The sequence below is a fragment of the Poecilia mexicana genome, unplaced genomic scaffold (genome assembly GCF_051168715.1).
Source record: "Poecilia mexicana isolate PSO_F unplaced genomic scaffold, ASM5116871v1 scaffold_7, whole genome shotgun sequence".
Taxonomy (NCBI): domain Eukaryota; kingdom Metazoa; phylum Chordata; class Actinopteri; order Cyprinodontiformes; family Poeciliidae; genus Poecilia; species Poecilia mexicana.
Window position 1 is genome coordinate 14,632,646 of NW_028263376.1, and position 20,002 is coordinate 14,652,647.

Sequence of the window (20,002 nt, forward strand, 5' to 3'; positions counted from 1 at the left end):
GTTAATAAAATACTAAAATTTCCACGTAAATGTATGTCCACCTCTGGTTCTGTATTAGAATATTTTTTATCAAGTAATATATTATGACTTTTTAAATCTGATGTGAAATATCTCACCAAATAATTTTTTTTTACCACAATTGCCCCTTTTAATAAGAAAATATGTAATATGTAAAATATGTAATATTTTTTCCATTTTTTCCTAATCTTTGCTACAACTTTTAAGGCCCTCCTTATCCCCCAGGCAGCATGAGGGCCCTCACTTTGAAAAACACTGAATTAGATCATATACTTGTATATATAGATAATACAGATGTGAACCACCTAGTATTGTTTTGTATATAAAATGACACATCCAATATGGCGGAGACGTTGCTGTACTATCCGGATGCTTAATGCGGCGTCTACCTTTCTATGCCTATGCTTCGTCCCACCTAACAACACAATGGGGCCAGAGTGAAACCCCACTTTGAGTTGACTTCTTTACACCTAAAGTTTAGTTCAACATTTCTGTTCAGATTTTACCAGTTTATCCTGGGAGCAAATCTGGTTTCTTAGTATTTGCCATCCTTCCTTCCCAGTTGTAGGTGCAGCGTTGCCTGCGTGGATGCACGCAGTGGTATCCCTCCGCCGCCACAGCTGGGTGGATGGGAGTTGGTTTTTCAGACTGAAAACACGTTGGGCTTTATAAATATAACAAAAGGCACACTATAAATATAGTTTTACTTGTATATGCAGTTACTTTCTTTGTATTATTTGTTTTCAGAGTTTTATATCGCTATGTGTGAACATGTAGGCATATAAAAGCTGTGGTGGTAAAATGTCATGATTTTACGTAGTGTCAGCACCATGGACAGCTGCCAGGTGAACCCTCACTTTTTAGTCAGCGCATTTTAAACACATTTTCAAGCGTTATTAAGAACAATAGCAGGTGTTTTATTACACATTGCAACATTAAGAGATATTTTTAACATTGAGCCAGGCGGGAAGGGAGCTAAAATGTTCAGCACTGCCATGTTGGGTAAATTAAAACCTTTCTTAAGCTTTAATTTAAACTAAAACAGCACAAAATGGTAAGGGCTGCAGCCTTCCGCCGCACTGGGAGTGAGTGTTGAGCTGCTCCGGTTGAATGAAAGAAGCAGGAAGTTCTTTGGATCCGCGCACATGACCGTCAGCTGGTCAGAGTCACGTGACGCTCAGCAGTGCGGAAAGGAGAACGAAGATGGCGGAATCCAGGAACTTCAGTAACGGATCAATAATGGCTTTTATATTCTTTTTCGCCGCCTTTTTAGCTTCAGGGAGCAGCACGGCACAAGTGCCATTTCTTATGTGGTCTACTAAAAGGTATTTAATTTACTTTTCTTTTTCGTTTTTAAATTTACGTAGCAAGACTCCTTTGAAGTCTAGTCTTACATGCTAAAGCTAACACAAGTAGCTACGTAACCTTTTAATGTCTAGGATTTCTAAAACAACACAAAGATGGGCATTTTTCTGTCCTCTTAGTTTTTTAAAGAAACTATAAAGAGTTTATTCGACAGTGCAGCTTTGGGCGTTATTAAATATAGAGTGTTGTATTTATTTTCACAAACAAACGTCCAGCACAACTAATAATAAAACTTACATATCCACTGTAAAAATACGCACATATTTTTCTTAAAACTGCAAATTGTGCTTTGTGTGATTGTGGGTCAAGAGGCTCAATAATCGAGCTGATTAGCTGGCGTTATTAGGAATATTAGCAACATTTTCTAAAGAGTTCAAAGCAAACCGTTTCCTCTGAGAGAACACTAAACTAGCTTTTAGTTGATACTATGATGTTGAGTTTAGGTTTAAAATATACAATTTTGGATCATTAAAAACTTTGAAATAGTGTGACCAAAAAGTACAAAGAAGTTTACAATAAGTATATATTTTTAGAAATTGCCATGAAACATTCAGCTTATGACCTTTGTTGAATTATCTGTGATTTTAGTTAGTAAAATAAACGTAATTTACTTGCACATTAAAACCCATTTATTTAGCCTGTCACTTTTTTAGAGTAGAATATGATATTTCTATGATTTAAAAAAGTAATAAAGAATAAAATGCCTTGAAACAAAAAAGGTTTGCAATAATGTTGCTTTTCAATATGAACATTATTGTTAAAAACTAAAACTTGATTTTATTTTTGGGTGCTTATGTATCAAATCAGTGGCTTAATTTGGCATATAGGTACTTGTTATTAATGAACCAAACAAAATTAAGAAATTATACTATATATTTGTTTAAATTATCGTCTGAATTCCTCAAAACTATAATCTGGAATAAGAAATAAAAAGGACATTTCAGGTGTTAGCTTAATCATCTCTCATGTGATTTGATCATAAATTGATGCTGCAGATAAGTAAATTAATTTATTCTTTTGTGATAGCAGACACGTCTAACAGACTAATGAAAATACTTTAATTGAAAATGTATTGACTCATGGATAAACCGGTAAACTGCTGTGACGACTGTCCTTAATGTTTTGGCAACTAAGTTGAAGAATGAGCATTTAGCTTCTGTTGTCATTTTAAGTTTGCCATCGTTGACCTCTCCACCGGCCGGACACATAACATCTATGGAGGAGCTGGCCGCCTACCTCACGCCTGTGTTTGGCTCTGGCTCCAACACTGTGCTCCTGTTCCTGCAGGACAAGGTCAGAGCATCGCACACACTAGTTAGCTTTTGCTAACACAAGTTAGCTGAGGCTTGTGAAAGCTGAGGCTAACATCCTTCCTCTATTAAGACAGTTTGGCATTCACTAAGGACCATTTTTATTTCTATTGCTACTTAAAGACAAATAATGGAGATAAATTGTAATAAAAAAAGCACAAATGTCATGTATAATTTATATATAATTGTCATTTTAAGCCGTCAGTTATCAAAGTGGGTATTATTGGACTTCCTGGCATTTTGAGACATCCCATGGCACACAGAACCTTTTTGTACAAATTGACAAGCGGGTAAATTAAAACCCAGCCTCCTTCTCTGCAGTAAATGTTAAACAAAAAGCGCCAGTCTTACTGAATCAGGAGAAAAAGCAGGAGACGCTGGAACAGACTTCTCATTCAGGCGTGACTGAGCTTTTACTGTACTTCCCTTTGCACGGTTCCTGCTTTCATTGTTCTGGGCTTTTTGCAGTTTGGTTATTGTGTTGATTCTTACTTAACTCATTTTGATAATTTTGTTGCTTGTTTTTAACTAAATATGTTTATTTTTATGTTTAGTTAAGCAAAGATGACTTCACCCTGTTTGGTGGAGTGTTTGGAAACAAACAGGAAAGTGCCTTTAGGAACCTTGAGGTGGGTTTATTTTGGGCACTAATTATGAGCTGGTAACTAACCTGCAAAATATTAATATTAATATTCCACTCATTTTTTTACAGGCTGCTCTCCAGTCCTCTTCCTCATCAGTGAGTTTTCCTGCTCTGGAGTGGACAGGAGAGTCTGCCATCCCCACCCTGCTGCAGCAGAAACTCGGCGCTTCCCCCCTGCTGGTCGATCCAGACACTCTGTCTCACCTGAGCCTCAACACATCGACCAGCAATTTACTGATCATCAATCTGCCTTACTGTAGCGAGTAAGATTCTTTTGTTTTTATGTGAATTTCCATTTGTAATCACCTGCTGCATTCCCGTTAGCCATAAAACTGCGCTAGTTCAACTTGCAAAAATAAATTCTCTTACTAGAAACTTCAGTTTGGAAAAAACTGAAGTTTTTCAATAAAAAAGTTTTTTAATAGGATGAGGTGTTTTTTTTTTTTTTTTTTTTTTTTTTTTTTTTAGCCATATCGAATTAGATGTACTGCTGGCGGAAATGATGAAGACGACAACAGGAAGTGATAGTTAATAAAAAGTTGTCATTTGACCGTGTTGAATCCATAGCTCTTCTGTGAAATTTGACTACAATTTCCCAAAAATGCCACAATAACGTTTCTAGACGATAAACCGTTACAGAAGTTGTTGCGATAAATGACAATATTGTTGTTTTGAGGCCATTTTCAAGTAATGTTACAATAATACAAGAACACATTCTCAAAGATCAATTAGCATTAAATTCTAATGAATGTTTATCACTGGAACTGGAAGATGTTTTGAATATTGAAAATAAATAAACTAAAACAACAGAAACGGCAAATAAAATGAATTATGAAGACTTTGTAAACAAAATTGTCCTTAAAAAAAGGCTACTTGAGACCAAAGCACCAGAATGAAGACTTTTGTCATCCAGTTTTTGGTAGAAAGAGACAGAAAAGAGTTAACAATAAATCATGCAAATGGAAATTATTAAGCTTATTTTAATTTATCATGCAATTAGTTGATTTATTGCTTATTGCTTGTCTGTCTCCCCAGTGCCTGAATTAAACGCAGACTTTTCTTCTGATGATTGATAGATGATGATTGCTAAAACATGGATACATTTCATTAAACTTTTACATCCGTTGCTGCATTATTGACTTATCGTGTGAACAAACTTATTTTCATTTAATTTCTTATTTAAAGGAAACATTCAATTTCAAAATTGTGTTTTTTCAACATCAGCAGCATACTGACAGATTTTCTCAGATTTGTAATGGAAACATAGAGATTTACCAATTCTTTATTGTTTTGCAGCTCTCTCAAATCTTGCAAGGAAGTCCTCTCCAACAATGGTATGTTTAAAATACTGGTTATCTGTTTAAGTACAGAATTATGGATTGATTTCAGTATAATGGATATAACTCATTATTTTTGTCACCAGATGAGATTATAGGGAAAGTTCTGAGTTCCCTCAAGGCCAAAGATGTTTCCTACACTGCAGCATACACAGGGCTGCAGCCATCACAAGTAAGATCTCACAGTTGTCAGAAACACAAATCGTTCAAGTTTGGATATGCTCTGGATTTTTCAGTAGAAGTTACTCAATGAATTTTGTTATAATTTTCAGGCGATTTCAAAGTCATCTTTGTTGAACCAGCAAGTGGGCCGGACCTTGTTACAAGCCCCTGAAGCTGATGTTAAAGCGCCTATAATATTCAGTAATACGACGGGATTTCCCTGCATTATGCTGTGGGCTCAGAATCTCTCCATCAGCCCTCCAGGCTCAACGGACTTCATCGACCTTGCTCAAGAAAACGCAACAGTCATCGGATCCATGTGTAACAGCACCAATTCAGAGTAAGACAGCGTTTTTCAGTTTAAAGATGATCGGTTTATTACTATAAATTATAAAGTTATTTAAATGTATTGCTTTTCCCCACCTGTAGGCTTGTGCTCACCTATGTGAACTACATTCTGAGGTAAGGCAACAAGCTGCACACTAAATACTTTAATCTCATTTGAGTAATGTTTTGAATGACAGTCATCGGTTGACTTTTCTAAAGTCTGAAATATGGAAAGTATTTAGAAAATAACCCTCTAAAAATAACTTTTTAAAGTTATTTTAATAAAAAGTTATTAAAATAATATGCAGCCTTGTATATAAAAATAAGGCTGCATGTATGTAATATAGACTTTTAGATTAGTAGACATCATATATTGTAAAACTATATTTTGTTTTTTAACTGCGGCACCTTTTTCAGTTTGTTTTTACTTTTTCTTTCAAACTACAGGGCTTCACTCAGTACAGTCCAATAATATTTTATGTATCCAAACAAAAACAAAACAATAATGAGACATTTTTGGAGTTTTTACTATTGAAGTTTCTTAGTTATTATACAATTTAAGTCAGATATTTACATGCACTCAAAAGACACACTTTTTTTTCTGTGTCTGTAGTTAAATCAGACTGAACTTTTCTTCTTTTACCTTAGTTAAAATTACCAAATGTATTTCTGTTTGCTAAATGCCAGAAAACTTGGTAAGAATTTTTTTTGTAACTTTCTTCAGTGAAGATGCAAGAAAACGCTTCTTAATATTGATCCATATCAGGTGAATAAATAAATACATCAATAAATATTTCCCCATAATTTCTGGGAGACTATAAACTTGTTTTACTTTTCAGATTTCTATACTAATATAATCTTGATTCTTTTTTCATTTACTGGAATCAATTCATCATTTCTCAATACATTTTCAAGTAACTTTCTTTTCTTCTTCCGCAGGTTTGCAATGAGTCAGCGGTTCTATCCAGTTTCTGCTCGAAACTGGTTTACCCTGGACTCCGTTCAGGTTCAGGTGCGTTCGTCTGGTCAGACCGCGTCTTTTGTTGGGAGTCATGGGATCTACGCGCCTGCGGAGTATTCTTTCCACTGCCAGTCGGTCAGCAGCTTCAGAGATACCCTGCTTGTCCCAGCCAACCAAAACGCCACTCAGTGGAAGCTGAATTTCGTTGACTTCCAGGTAATTGCTGTTTTCCACATAATGCTGCAAAATATTTAAAGAAACATAAACTTTTAGAATGTTTTTTATTCACTATGCAGTATTTTTTAATGTTCATTTAGCATAAATGCTACCTAACACCTTCTGATTTTAATTGGCTATGACTTCTGTGGTGGAAAATGTTACCAAAATTTTGATCTTAAGGAAATATGCACTATTTTTTATTACGTACATTAATATTTTACTTTAATCCCCCAGTTCTCTTCCACGGCTTTTTTTTCCCTCAAACTTTTTAACATCTTGCTTGAGGAGCAAAGCAGTTTAATTTGACTGTCAGCCAATCAGAAACAAAAATTTAAATAAATTATTTTTAATTATATTTTATATCTAAAAATGATTGAATAACAGAAAAAAAATTATAAGATTAAAATATTTATGGGATTCATTTTTTTATTTATTTTTACTTAACTTTCTGATGCCCCACAGCGCCCTCTAGCACCCCCCACTTTGGAAAACACTGTTCTAACCTCGCATGAATGCCTCAAGTGCTTATTTTAATAATTAGTTTAAGGAAATTATGATTTTTAAAAATCTTTAATTTAATAATTTCTTTGTGTTTTTTTTTTTTTTGTCTGGTGCAGATTCAGGGTTTCAGTTTGGCCAACGGAACAAACTTTTCTTACGCCAGTGACTGCGCCAGTTTCTTTACGGCTGGGATTTGGATGGGCCTCGTCACCTCACTCCTCATGCTGCTAATTTTCGTGTACGGCTTGCATATGATCATGCAGCTAAACACAATGGACCGGTTTGATGACCCCAAAGGTCCGACAATCTCAGTTCCTCAGTCCGATTGAAGCGTTCATCCAAAGATTCACTCCAGTGTCTTTCAGTCCCTGATGAAGCTGCCATGTTGCTCCCACATCTGGACCTCTATAGATACAGATGCTTTTCTTCAGTTTTCTTTAGCAACTCCCTGGCAGATGTTTTTAGAATAAAACACATTCCTTTTTTTTCCTCCATATTTTAATGTCCCAAAATGTATAAGTTATCAAATTTGATTTAATGTCCATGTGCTAAAAAAATGGTGCCTGAAAAAAGCAGTTTGCACTCTTACCTGAGGATGCCTTTATTGCCAAAATGCATGTGTTTGCTGAATGCTGGCTGGAACATTACAGACCTCAAATCTTGCTTTTCTATTCATATACTAGCATGACTAGTAAAACAAAAAAATGGTGGCTGTGTAAAATATCTATTTTTCACTTTTCAGGGTTCGGCCACATTAGTTTATCACTGTTATAAGATATTCTCTTAAACTGTAATTTATTTGTAAAATAATAATAACTCTGTTTACTTTGCCTTGCAAGCCTAATGGTTATCAGCTAATCCATTTTGTGCCTCAGTTGGATATTTGTCAAAACTTTTGATGTGCATATGCTACTACATGAAGAATATTGAATTAATGCATTCAGAACATTTAATTTCCCCTTGGAATCAATAAAGTATTTTGGAATTTGAATTAAAATTGTGAATAAAAGTAAATGGATTAAACAGTATATAAAATGTAATAATGTGTATGTGTGTATTTATAACTGTTTTAGAGCTATTGTTAATGTGCATATAAGGACAATGGTAGAAAAAGAGTAAAGTTTTGCTGCTTTTCTAGGAAAAAACATGAAATTTCTGAGCTCCAGAAGTCAAAACTTTGAGACTAAACTAAAATTTTGATTGTCATAAACATTGTCAAAAATTTGCAAAATTTTAAATGCATCTTTGAAATTTCCTAGAAGAGGTGAAAATTTTAGACTTCTGAAAATCAGAAAAATTCTAGAATTTTTTTCTAGAATTTTTTTTCCCCCAAATTAAAAAAAAAAAAAAATCTCAACATTCGAATATTTTTCTTGCAAAGTTTTCAACTTCTGCAGCTCAAACATTTTGTGTTCTAGAAAATTCTTTTTGACTTGAAGTTTTTTTTTTTTTTTAATTCTGATCTCAAAATGTTGAGGTTTTCTAACGGAAATGTGCTTTTTTCTGCATACAGTGTTTCTATTACATAGTCGTAGTTACTACTGTCTGGACTTGCAGCATAGCCGTTTGCTACATTTGAACGTTAAAATACTTCCAGAACTTTACACAACTTCGGCGTTGTGTTACTATGGCGACGTCCCTGTTACTGTAGTAACGGCCCTAAACATTTCAGCTAGTTTTACTCGCCCTGTTGACAGTTTGCCTGTAAAATGTCAAACCCGCTTTTTCGTCGAATTAGATTCGGAAGCTCACAGGACAGAAGAATTTACCCAAGCTATTTTGCACTCGACCGATTAGGAAACCAATCGAAAAGATATGAAGCTCGGAAACCGCCGCATCTCGGACCGGGCTGCTATGACAACAATGAGGTGAATATGCTGATCACATTTTCTTTATTCTTTTTTTAAACTGAGATACAGTACACATTTTGTGTGGTATTTTTTTTTTATATTTTCATTTTTATTGAGAGGATAGCCATAGTCTAAAACTTCTGGGGAGCGGGGTTAGGGTAACAAAAAAAAAAAAACGGAAATTAGCCAATCAATCAATCAAATTTTATTTGCATAGCACATTTCAGCAGCAGGGCATTTCAAGGTGCTTTACATAATTAAAGAAAAAAATAGAATAAAAAAAATAAGAACAGCATGTGACATTGAAGATAAAAACATACTTTTGTTACAGAATTGAAGCGCCTGTAGTCGCCGGACTCCGCCGTCCATTTAACACGGGTATTCAGGCCCCGTCGCCTGACAGGACGGAATTTACAGATTTTTTTTGTCAAAACGCCATTTGATAAGGATTCTTAAACCTCAGAGTTTTAGTTAAAACGCCATTTAAAAGAAATTAATAAATAGATAAAAAGTAAAGATAAAAACATTAAAAACATCAAAAACATCGAAGACATCAAAACCCACACTCTAATCCTAATTTAGCCATAAGCAACTCTAAACAGAGATTTATAAACTAACAACAGTATTTTAAAGTCTATTCTTTGAGCTACAGGGAGCCAGTGTAGGGACTTTAAAACTGGTGTTATGTGCTCTATCCTCCTGGTTTTAGTCAGAACATCAGCAACAGCATTCTGGATCAGCTGCAGCTGTTTGATTGATTTATTAGTCAGACCTGTGAAGATGCTATTGCAGTAATCAATGCGGCTAAAGATAAATGCATGGATGAGTTTCTCTAAATCGTGCTGAGACATAAGTCCTCTAATCCTGGAGATGTTCTTCAGGTGATAGAAGGCCGACTTTGTGACTATCTTAATGTGGCTCTGAAAGTTCATGTCAGAGTCCATCACTACTCCCAGGTTTCGGGCCTGATTGCTGGTTTTCAGATGTAATAACTGAAGCTGTGCATTGATTCTAGTTTGCTCTTCTTTAGGTCCAAAGATAATAACTTCAGTTTTGTTTCTGTTCAGCTGGAGAAAGTTGTGGCACATCCACACATTGATCTGTTCTAAGCATCCATTCAGTGATTGGACGGGTTCAGAGTCACCTGGTGACATCATGATGTAAAGCTGTGTATCATCCGCGTAGTTATGGTAGCTGATCTTATTTCCTGTTATAACCTGAGCCAGTGGGAGCATATAAATATTGAAAAGAATTTAATAACTTATTATTAAATTCCGCATATTTTTTGTGGATTTTACAGATGAGAAAATCCCAATGAGTAAATCTGTGCATCTTTTGTAAATCTGAAAGATGTTATAAAAATAAATAAATAAATAAAAATATGGAGATAAGAGATTTGAATCTACATTATGTTGAATTTTAAGAGGACCTCTGTTTTCTTTCTCTTTCCAGTTTCGCTCCATTGTTTACAATCTAGAAACCAGACCTGAGAGTTACAAGGGATATGCTCTCTCTGCCCGGACTGGCACTCGTTTTACACCTTTTAAGGTATTGTTTTTACTGCTTGTCAAAGCGATTGTTAAGTTATCGACAGAAATACCAGTCAACATTTGTCAAAAGAAGGAAAATGTGACAGCATATTTTAGCTATAAAATACAGCTATTATTTATACATACGAAACATCAGGGATTTTTTCAGTGAAATAGCAAAATATTAAAGAGATATATTTTTTACATGCTCAATAAAATTTTTTTAAATGAACCAAGTCTGATTCTGTCTGGGTGACAAACGTGGAATCAATCATTTTATAATGAATTATTCAAACTTGAATTAAGCAGTAAATCACAGTGATGTTTTAATAAATGATGTTATTTTGATCTAGAAGATTATTTTTAAATCCTAATTGGTGTAATATTTCTTTGCACTGATCATTTTATTGTTTTAATGTGCAAACTAACTCTTCAGAGGATTTTTCATTGATTCTAAGATATATTTTCCATTTTGATAAGGGAACATAAGGTTGTCAGAACTCCAACCTGCATCGTTTAAACGACTAACGTGTGTAAAGTGATCTGTTGAATTCTTCTGCTGGAAAAAAAAAATGCTTCACCTTCTCAGCAGCATATCTTTCCTCTGTTTACATCTCAAGACCAACATCCTTCACACTGAACTATTTTATTTCTCGAGCAGCACTGATGGACGCCCTGCACAAACACAACCTGAAGCTCAGAGTTTGATGGGTTTTCTTATCTTTGGCACAGTGAGCTGGATTTTTTCCCTCACTAAATCAAATGGAGAGGTTGACTCAGTTTAATAGAGAACATGTGTGCGTTTTCACTCTGCTGACCTGAGATTACCTTATAGGTTTCTGTTCTTTATGTCTTTTATCTTGAGTAATACCGATTCAAGCTACACTGCTTGGTGATCAGGATTAGGTTACGGATAATGTCCGAGAATACTAAATATTCAAGAATCTATAAGACTTTATTAATCACAAAGCAAATATGATGCATGTGCATTCATGTCTAAGGGACTGAAAGTTATAGATCTACAATTTTAGTCCTTGCTTTTGGTTTAAATGGATCATGAAAATACTAAAATCAAATAATTTCTTCATTATGTGATGCAAACATTATAAGAGACAGAAATCAAATTCAAAATACTTGTTTTTGATCCCAAAGGGAAATTAAATATTGCTGTAGCTTATGTTAATAGCTCTTAACGTAGCAGTCTGTATTACAAAGATATGGAATAAGCCTCTGACTAAAGACATCTAAGACATCTAATGAAGAGAATCATTCAGATTGTCCACAGTCGTTCCCAGAACAGAAACAAAAGTAATTCTTTTTTGACAATTATCTGACTTGATGGACAAATTTTACATTTTCTTTCATATCAACACATTTTTTTCAAAGAAAAATTAAAAATTACAAAAAGAAAAGTTTGGTGTAAACACAAGTTTGTTATTCAGGTCTATCCTGATTAGTGTGATGTTTGTAATTCAATAATGTCAAATATTATTGAATTAAGCAATAAGGTAATAAGCAATAAATCAAATATTCATGATTAAAAAGAATATTTTTCAGGCTCTTGTATGGAGGTATTGGTTTTGAACAAAGGAATGGGGTTTAGAGAACTGTGTACTTTAAGGGGCAGTATTATTGTGCTATAAAATGGCACAATCAAGTAACTATGTTAACTTCAGTTGTTATAAAAATGCCGTCGATATCAAATAGGACTGAAAAGAAAGTTGACTTCTTAATTTAATGCAATGAAATTAGGCCTCAGTCTAAAAACTCCCGCTCTTTCTGAAACTCCGTCTTCAGGAAGTCATCATAACATCCCTCCTTTATGTTATATGTGCTGTTGAACAACGCATTTTTTATGCATTGTTGTACTGAGAAGTAGGTGTACAGTTCCACCAGGTGTTTGCTAATTGCTGCTGGCTAGTCTGAAGGAGCTGAGCTGTTCTGCAATGCTGGAGCTCAGAAGCTTGAAAACTGCAGCTCTGAGGAGGAGCTGTGCCTCAAAGGCGGGGCTAGGTCCACCCTGGCATTTTACACAGCTGAATGGTTGCCATGGAGATTAAAATATTTCTCAAATATGCATGAGAGAATCAAAGCAACACTCCAAGTGTGCTTTTAATTAGGGAATAACACTATAACATGACATAAACTTAAAAAAAGTAAATTTTACAAAGTACTGCACCTTTAAAATATTGACCAATCCTGTCATGTTTGACCCTTGACCTTGATTTAATTCAGCTTTATGGATTGATCCATAATCCTTAAATTCATTTTTGAATTTTTCCAGTTGACTAAGCCATCACCTCAGCAGTACCAGAGAGACCAGAGCAAATCCAGAGTTCCTTTCCACGGCAGAGCTCCGTTCGGTTCTTATGAATATAAATTCAAACTGCCGAAAAACACCGCCCTACACAACCCAAGGTGAGAGACAGTCCATAAATACACCGCACTGTTGAACTGAGCTAACGGCCATTTCTTCCTGACTCAGCCCTGGGATGTACGAACATATCACAAAAACAAACAGGAAGGTGATCTGGCCCATGTGCTTCGGGAAACCGGACTGGTCCAAACTGCCGCAGCTGGAAAAGAAGACTGTCAAAGTGACGGTGAGCAACACCAAAAAACAAAATATATACCTATACTGCTTGAACTTTTTCACATTAACACCGCAAACTTCACTGCTTCTTGTTTGGGGTTTTATGTAATAGATTAACACAAAGCATCAAATATTTTAGGTCAGGAAGGAAATGAAACATGGCTGATTTCCTGAAAAGTGTGAATGGGATGGAATGGGATCCGGGAGGGACTCAGAGTAGAGTCACTGCTCCTTCACGTCGAGAGGAGCAAGATGAGGTGGCTCGGGCATCTGGTCAGGATGCCTCCTGGACGCCTCCCTGGTGAGGTGTTCTGGGCACGTCCCACCGGGAGGAGGCCCTGAGGAAGACCCAGGACGTGCTGGAGGGACTATGTCTCTCGGCTGGCCTGGAAACGCCTTGAGGTTCCCCCGGAGGAGCTGGAACAAGTGGCTGGGGAGAGGGAAGTCTGGGCCTCCCTTCTGAAGCTGCTACCCCCGGGACCCGACCCGGAAGAAAATAGATGGATGGATGTGAATGGGATGTTTCAGCCCCGTTTATGCTGACACCTGTAAATAAAATCCAATGCAACCAAATCAAATTCTCTTAAAAGAAAAAAAAATCTCCTTTTAAGCACCTTCTCATATCTAATTAGTCACTTAACACTGTACCGATTATTTTTATTTTACAAGTATTTTTTAGCTGCAGATGCATCCTGTGCGTCAAATGATCAAGCAAACACTAAATAAATGCTGTCAATGCATTTCAGGCAATAAAATGTTTTTCTTCTTTAAAATTTTAATTTGTTTATTGGCATCCTCTATTGTATTTCTAATATTGTATAAAATGGTTTCAGTGTAAATCAACAGAATGTGCCAATTTTTTGTATCCAGTTAATCGTCAGAATAATCAATAGTTGCAGCCCTAAACTGCACATTATTTTTAAAATGTTTAAATAAACCAAGTATCATTTTGATCCAACTTTTCAAATGTGTTACTTTATGTCGGGCTATCGCATAAATCCAAATAAAATCCAGAGATTTGAGGTTTTACCAAATAAACTTTGAAGGAAGAAAAAAAAAATAAAACTCCACTACTTTGGCAAGTCATTGTATTTAAAAGACAATCCAACACATGAATGTAGAAACAAAAACAACAGAGGTTGAACCCCAGATGTATAAACTGTACATGAAAGCCAGCTTCTGTTTTCTGTTTTTCTTCCCTCCCCTCAGGAACCCGCCGACTACATGTTCGTTAAGCACAGGGGCAGACTGGCCTATCTGAGTTTGTACTTTTAACTCTACAGCTGAAGCATGAAATCGCATCACAACATGGACGCCGCGAGGAGTCGCCTGAAGCTGCAGAAATCCTCACCGAGCAGATACTGTAAGAGTTAATAAAAAAATAAACTTGCTTTTTGCATTTGAAAAAAAGTGGGTGCAGGTGACGTGGAACATTTGTGGCATACAAATCCCAATATCAAATGGGTGTGTACAGAAAACATAAAAAATAAAAAAAAAACAGTGTCATCACCAGTCTGCTTAGTGCGGCTGCTTCCTGCTCTCACAGCAGGTTTTAAGTTTCGCCTCAGAGAGGAGAAAACGTCTTCACGGCTGAGCCGCAACGAAAGAGGCAAACAAGAGTTCATCATCGGAGCGAGGTCATTTCTTCCTCCTCACTTTGGGTTTCTTGACGGGCCGGAGATACGGGTTGTCGATCACATTGTCTTCGCTGGCCTTGGTTGATGGAACGACGCCACCAGGGGGCAGCACGGAGTTCTCTTTGTCAGCGCTCGGATCATCCTGAGACGCAGAGAGAGTTTTACGTTAAAATGTGTCCGCTCCTGTATCAAACTAATAATAAAATAAGCCACCAAAAAATAGTCATAGAACAGTGAAGAACAAAAAAGGAAAGCAATAAGCGACATGGATTTTTTTTTTCCACCAACACATTCGGTTTCCATAGCTCACAGTGATGTCAGGATGCCGAGGAAAAGCAAGTCATTTTTCTTAAAGAGCTTTTTTTTTCTCTGAATTTTAAAATGTTTCTCCTGGTTAAATTGCAAGTTTTTACCATATTATAATATTATGATTACTAATAATAATATTATTATAATATTACTATTATAATAATATTATGATTATATTCTTGTAATTAAACAAAGATTTTCAGTCGTACAACTCACAGAAGGGATAAACACCACTTATTAAAAATATTTTCTGTCATTTGTTAATCGTTTTTAGAAAAGAAAGCGAACAAAAATAAGAAATAAAAATAAATTAATATCTGACATGATAAAAATTGGAAATTTTATTTTAAGCTATACTACCCAGCTCTAATCTGTGGGTAATTTCGGGAGCCTGTGAAACTACCTGGTAGTTTCTCTCACTGAGTTCAGAAAGACAAGATTAGTATTGGTAAGATTAGTAAGAAAAACTAAATTTTCTGAAGAAAATACCAGAGTACTAAAGTCATTAGACTCCAGCTGTGAGGACTTACAGCGATAACGTTCCCTGCTGCGTTCTCACTGTCTGTCTGGTCGTCCTGCTCTGACGAGTCCGTCTCCTCCAGAGTCTGCAGTTCCAGCTCTGAAGGAAGGAGGGCGCTGAGGTACGGGATGGTGCTCGGTCGGGCAGCGATCACTGAAATCAGTCACATACATATCAGTAAAGCAGTGATCCATTCGTTTCACTTCTGATACTGATGTTTTAGATTTAGTATCAGTAAATACCAATCTGACACAGAAAATCAGCTTAATTGACTTAAAATGTTCCTTTTTCTACTTAAAACCTTATTGAGAAACAATTCATTTAACAAACAAGGTCTGAAGAAAGGAGAGGAGCTCTAGGGTCGTCTCCAATACAGATACTGTGGAAGTTTACACTATAAAATAACCAGTGTTACAATGACATCACTCACAGGGGAAGGCAGAGATGTCATCTTTGAAAAGGCTTTGGGTTTCTCCGGTTTTGGCCATGAAACGTGTCAGCGCTCGTTCCACGTCTCTCCTCTGGGTGGCAGCTTTTTCTCTCACTACCTGGTAGTCCGACACGGGCTCCCGAAATGTCTGAAGGACATAAAAGTTCAAATGTAATCAGCAGTTACCTTCAGAGAAACCAGTAAGCTCATTTGATTTTCAAGGATTTGTTTTGTAAAACTGGTTTCTGGCTCACGGGGGTTTTGATGTAGGTGTGAGGGTCGGGGAACTCCGGGAAGTGCCCGGGAATGTGAGACGGATGCGTCCGCTTTTGTCCAGCAGACAGAGATTTAGGTGTCACCGGTGCGTTCGTCACTGGAGCTGAAATTCAAAATGATAATAAAAAAGTTAGAAGTTTGGAAAGCACATGGGGAACATAAATGAGAGGCAGAAAGCTTCCTTACGGGCGGTTATGACCATCCTCTGAGATCGCTTTGCGTAGACAGGCAGCGTGTCGACGTTGAAACCTACAAACAGTTTGAATTTCATCAGATCTGAGTCTGTCGGCAGCAACAGGAAACTGTTTGTGGATTTCTGATCTCACCCATTTCAATGAGGGTCACCACGGTGTCCGACAACGTCGGGACGCTCCTGGCTGTGTGTTCACAGTACGTTTTAGCACATCGACCGATTTCAGTTATGTCTTGAAGGAAAAAAAAGACAAATATTATATTTGTTCTTTTACACAACAAAAGGGATGTAATAAAATTCAAATATAAAACAATTTGGACCACCAGTTTTGATTTTTCTTCCTTATCTAAGGGTTTGTGTTTGTACAGAAAAGTGAATACAGAATTGCCATTTCTTAAATCACATCCTGCTTTTTAATAAAATAGACTTTTCTTTTAATGTTTTAAATAAGAAAATTAATTCATTTTTTTAATTACAAGAGAAAATTTTCCACAAAAAGCTTTTTTTTTTTTATTTAAATAAATTTCAGTGGAGAACGAATTTAAGTATTGTCAACACAAGCTCTTAATGTCTGAAAAATGCATTTAATTACATTTTAATTCAAAACTGCAGAAAACAATTTAAAATCCCTGGACAAAATTTAACAAATCTAAAAAAAAGAAAAGAAAAAGAAACATAATTTTATGTACTTTTCTTTTAATAGAATTGATTTGAAGTAACAATAATAATACATAAAAATAAATCAAAATAGGATGTAATATGTACTTCTTTATCCTTCTGGAAGGTTAACCAGAAACATAAGTAGTCATTTGACAGTCGTTACTCTTATGGAGATGTCCGTGACAGACGGTAGAAATAAAAATGAAGAAAATTCCTGATCAATAGGAAGTGAGCACAAGCTTTTACTTTTTCCAGGGTTTTTCTATGACATATTTTGTTGTTGAACATTTTTAAAATAAATATTTCCTTTTATATTAAAACAAATATTCTTAATTTTGCACATAATGTTTGAGTTGTTGAGGATACATGAGAGGAAAACACTTTTTAACATTTTGTAAAATAAAGTTCTGTTAAACCAGAGCAGTTTGTCTAATTTTTCTATTTAAGTAGTTTTATTTACACTTGGTAGCTGATTTACAAAAGTAGTTTACATTTATATTTATCTATTTTTTGTATTTTCTTTGATGCACAAAAAGCATCATGTGATTTTGTATATTTTTATCTATAAATATATTTTTTATACTAGTAAAAAAAAAACTGTTTTGAAGTGAAATATTTGTTTGGCCAAATCCAAACAAAAATGAAAAAGCAGAAAATGTGGAACACTGTATGTGATCTCGTTATCAAGGTATTTAAGAATTATGTCGTGGTATCAGTTTTGGTAATATTGCCCAAGATTATTCTTTACTTCCTAATGAAAAGTAAAGGACAGGTTCTCAAACATCCCTCTTTTTAAGTGCTCTATTTTGATGATTATTTCGTGGACGGCTACCATTTCAAGTTTTCGCATGAAAGTTTTACAATCTTTAGAATATTTTAAATGTTCCAGTTAAATGAATCATACGTACAGCTCTGCATCATCTCCGTCAGCGTCTCCACGGCGGCCTTCTCGGCGCTCTCGAAGCCGCTCTCGGTGAGCAGGGCGCTGACAACAACCTGAAGGGTCCGCCGCCGGGCCAGCTGGTAGTTCTCTGCGGGGCTGGAGGCTGCTTTAGCTCCCCGCTGACAGAGCACAGAGGAAATACAGCCTGAATAAAACCTTAATCTTTAGTTTGCTACCACTTTATCAAAACATATGTGGATATGACCAAAAAGGAAGTTATCTGAACCTAATGCTCATAACACAGCGCAGTAATTTGTAAATATATTTACTTTCAGTAACTAATTCTTCTCAATATGTAAGACATTGAAGAAATATACCTGCTGTGTGACTGCGAGCTAAAGCTACCTAGCTTAAACGCCGTTACATTTTGTTTCGTGACCGAATAGAACGACTCTTACCCCGCTTGAATTCAGCGACGTCCCCGATACTGCCGAGGAATCCCCCATCTCCACTCACTTCAACTTTCTTTCCTTTGCTAAATAAATGTGTAAACGTATTTTACTCATTCGACTGGCGCGTAGCCACCGATAGTAAACATAGTGCGGTTTAATGACGTAGTTTCCGCTACTTGGGCGGAAGTTGAATCCACCTGCAGTTTTACGTAGCACTGCCATCTAGTGCCAATTTGTTGTACGACACATCTGTTACCAGGAAATACAAATCCAAAATCTATGATTTTCGCACACTTTTAACCCTTTAACTGCCGCACCTAGAAAAAAACTTGTGAAAATTTTTTTATTTGCATTTCTTTTACCCTAGGGTGATCCATAAACACAATCAATATTTTTTTTTTTCAACAGACCCTGTGGTTTTGGAAATATTGATCTCTACCAAACGGTTGAGATGTCCTTTATGGTTAAAGTTCATCTCTACCAAACGGTTGAGATGGTCACTTAATGGTTTAACTCTTTGACAACCACAAAAAGAAAAAAACTTGTGAAAATGTTTTTCCTTGCATTTCTTTTACCCTAGGGTGATTCATAAACACAATCAATATTTTTTTTCAACAGACCCTGTGGTTTTGGAAATATTGAGATGTAAGTTAATAATAAATGTAGCAAATTAAGCTAATGTAGTTGACATTTATTTCTTTAGTATAAAATCAAGGCATTTTCCTCTATTGGTGCAAATATGAAACAAGAAGTGTTATTACAGTGTTATACACTAATAATAATTATGGCATTATCTTACAAAAGAATTTTTGTGACTTTCTGAGTTGATATTAACAAATATGGTAAAATTTTAGAATAAATATGGGGAAATCATAATTTTCACTATTACTAACTAATTTAAACTTTTCAACCATCACTAGGTTTGTACATGACCTAATAAAAATACCAAGTACAGTAGATAAATTAAAATAAAATGTTAATTTATGAAGAAATAAACAACAAAAAAATGTCTGGGGTAATGGATACAGTTTATTTCTGTCAAAATGCCACAAAACACTGATTTTAATTTCAACCAAGAAAAACATTGCGTCGAACAAGGAAATATTACATTTTAATTTTTCCTATCTTCAGTCAGTGTCAGCAATCAGGTCAAAGCATGATTCATGGTGCCAGTAGTCCTCCAGTGGCAGGAAATTGAAAACACCCATAAAAAGAAGGATCGCTAGGAAATGCTGTATTTCTTCAGGGCTAGTCTTGATTTTATCCCCCAGCTCTTGAGCAGAGTACAAATTGGTGTGATGTGTGATATGTTCAATCATCTCATTAGTGAAGAACATTTTTAAATACTGAAAGGGTTAGGGTAGGGTTAGGGTAAGGTTAGGATAGGGTTAGGGGTGGGGTTAGGGCCAGGATAGGGTGAGGGCAGAGCTTCAGGGGGTTCAAATTTTGAATTCAGAACCTGAAACTCATCAATGTCTTCCTGCTTCCAGATTCTTCTTGGGCTTTTGTTGTAGTCTGAGGTGTAATTTGGGTCTGCGTTGTCATTTTGCTGCTCCAAGGGAACTTCTTCTTGGTCATCATTGCTCAGAACACCATCAGATTCTTGAGGATTTTTTGGTAAAATGGCAAGAAGACTGCGTGGTCTCACAACTTAGAAGGATTTATTGTAAATAGTGGTGGTTGAAAAGTTTAAATTAGTTAGTAGTAGTGAAAATCATAATTTCCCCACATTTATTCTAAAATGTTACCATATTTGCTAATATCAACTCAGAAAGTCACACAAAAAAATTTGTAAGATATTGTTGTAATTATTCTTAGTCTATGACA

The 20,002-nt window shown here is 35.7% G+C and overlaps 3 protein-coding genes across 3 annotated transcripts; 2 read left to right on the forward strand and 1 right to left on the reverse strand.

Moving 5' to 3' along the window:
- The first annotated feature begins 1,177 nt into the window (after nt 1-1,177).
- LOC106927672 (V-type proton ATPase subunit S1-like) lies at nt 1,178-7,886 on the forward strand. The gene is made up of 10 exons (XM_015003395.2): nt 1,178-1,343; nt 2,556-2,676; nt 3,248-3,322; nt 3,406-3,599; nt 4,633-4,670; nt 4,760-4,845; nt 4,946-5,175; nt 5,265-5,297; nt 6,102-6,339; nt 6,960-7,886. The coding sequence occupies exons 1-10, from the start codon at nt 1,222-1,224 to the stop codon at nt 7,170-7,172; spliced, it is 1,350 nt and encodes a 449-aa protein (XP_014858881.2). The 5' UTR covers nt 1,178-1,221; the 3' UTR covers nt 7,173-7,886.
- A 92-nt stretch (nt 7,887-7,978) lies between these two features.
- LOC106927674 (ciliary microtubule-associated protein 3) lies at nt 7,979-14,090 on the forward strand. The gene is made up of 5 exons (XM_015003397.2): nt 7,979-8,711; nt 10,146-10,241; nt 12,507-12,640; nt 12,708-12,825; nt 14,025-14,090. Exons 1-5 carry the CDS (start codon nt 8,553-8,555, stop codon nt 14,088-14,090), a joined length of 573 nt encoding a protein of 190 aa, XP_014858883.1. The 5' UTR covers nt 7,979-8,552.
- On the reverse strand, nt 13,887-18,365 carry taf8 (TAF8 RNA polymerase II, TATA box binding protein (TBP)-associated factor). Its single transcript, XM_015003396.2, has 8 exons — nt 18,182-18,365; nt 17,749-17,902; nt 16,314-16,412; nt 16,174-16,236; nt 15,966-16,090; nt 15,712-15,859; nt 15,292-15,434; nt 13,887-14,594 (listed from the first exon to the last, which is right to left on the reverse strand). Exons 1-8 carry the CDS (start codon nt 18,227-18,229, stop codon nt 14,454-14,456), a joined length of 921 nt encoding a protein of 306 aa, XP_014858882.1. The 5' UTR covers nt 18,230-18,365; the 3' UTR covers nt 13,887-14,453.
- Nucleotides 18,366-20,002: the final 1,637 nt, after the last annotated feature.

Coding starts and splice junctions, on each gene's coding strand:
- LOC106927674 (XM_015003397.2), top strand. CDS start 8,553: ATGTCAAACCCGCTTTTTCGTCGAATTAGATTCGGAAGCTCACAGGAC. Junction 10,242..12,506: donor CTCGTTTTACACCTTTTAAG/GTATTGTTTTTA, acceptor GAATTTTTCCAG/TTGACTAAGCCATCACCTCA. Junction 12,641..12,707: donor ACCGCCCTACACAACCCAAG/GTGAGAGACAGT, acceptor TTCCTGACTCAG/CCCTGGGATGTACGAACATA.
- taf8 (XM_015003396.2), bottom strand. CDS start 18,229: ATGGGGGATTCCTCGGCAGTATCGGGGACGTCGCTGAATTCAAGCGGG. Junction 16,413..17,748: donor GACGGAGATGATGCAGAGCT/GTACGTATGATT, acceptor TTTTCCTTCAAG/ACATAACTGAAATCGGTCGA. Junction 15,860..15,965: donor ACACCTACATCAAAACCCCC/GTGAGCCAGAAA, acceptor TATGTCCTTCAG/ACATTTCGGGAGCCCGTGTC.
- LOC106927672 (XM_015003395.2), top strand. CDS start 1,222: ATGGCGGAATCCAGGAACTTCAGTAACGGATCAATAATGGCTTTTATA. Junction 2,677..3,247: donor TCCTGTTCCTGCAGGACAAG/GTCAGAGCATCG, acceptor TTTTATGTTTAG/TTAAGCAAAGATGACTTCAC. Junction 6,340..6,959: donor TGAATTTCGTTGACTTCCAG/GTAATTGCTGTT, acceptor TGTCTGGTGCAG/ATTCAGGGTTTCAGTTTGGC.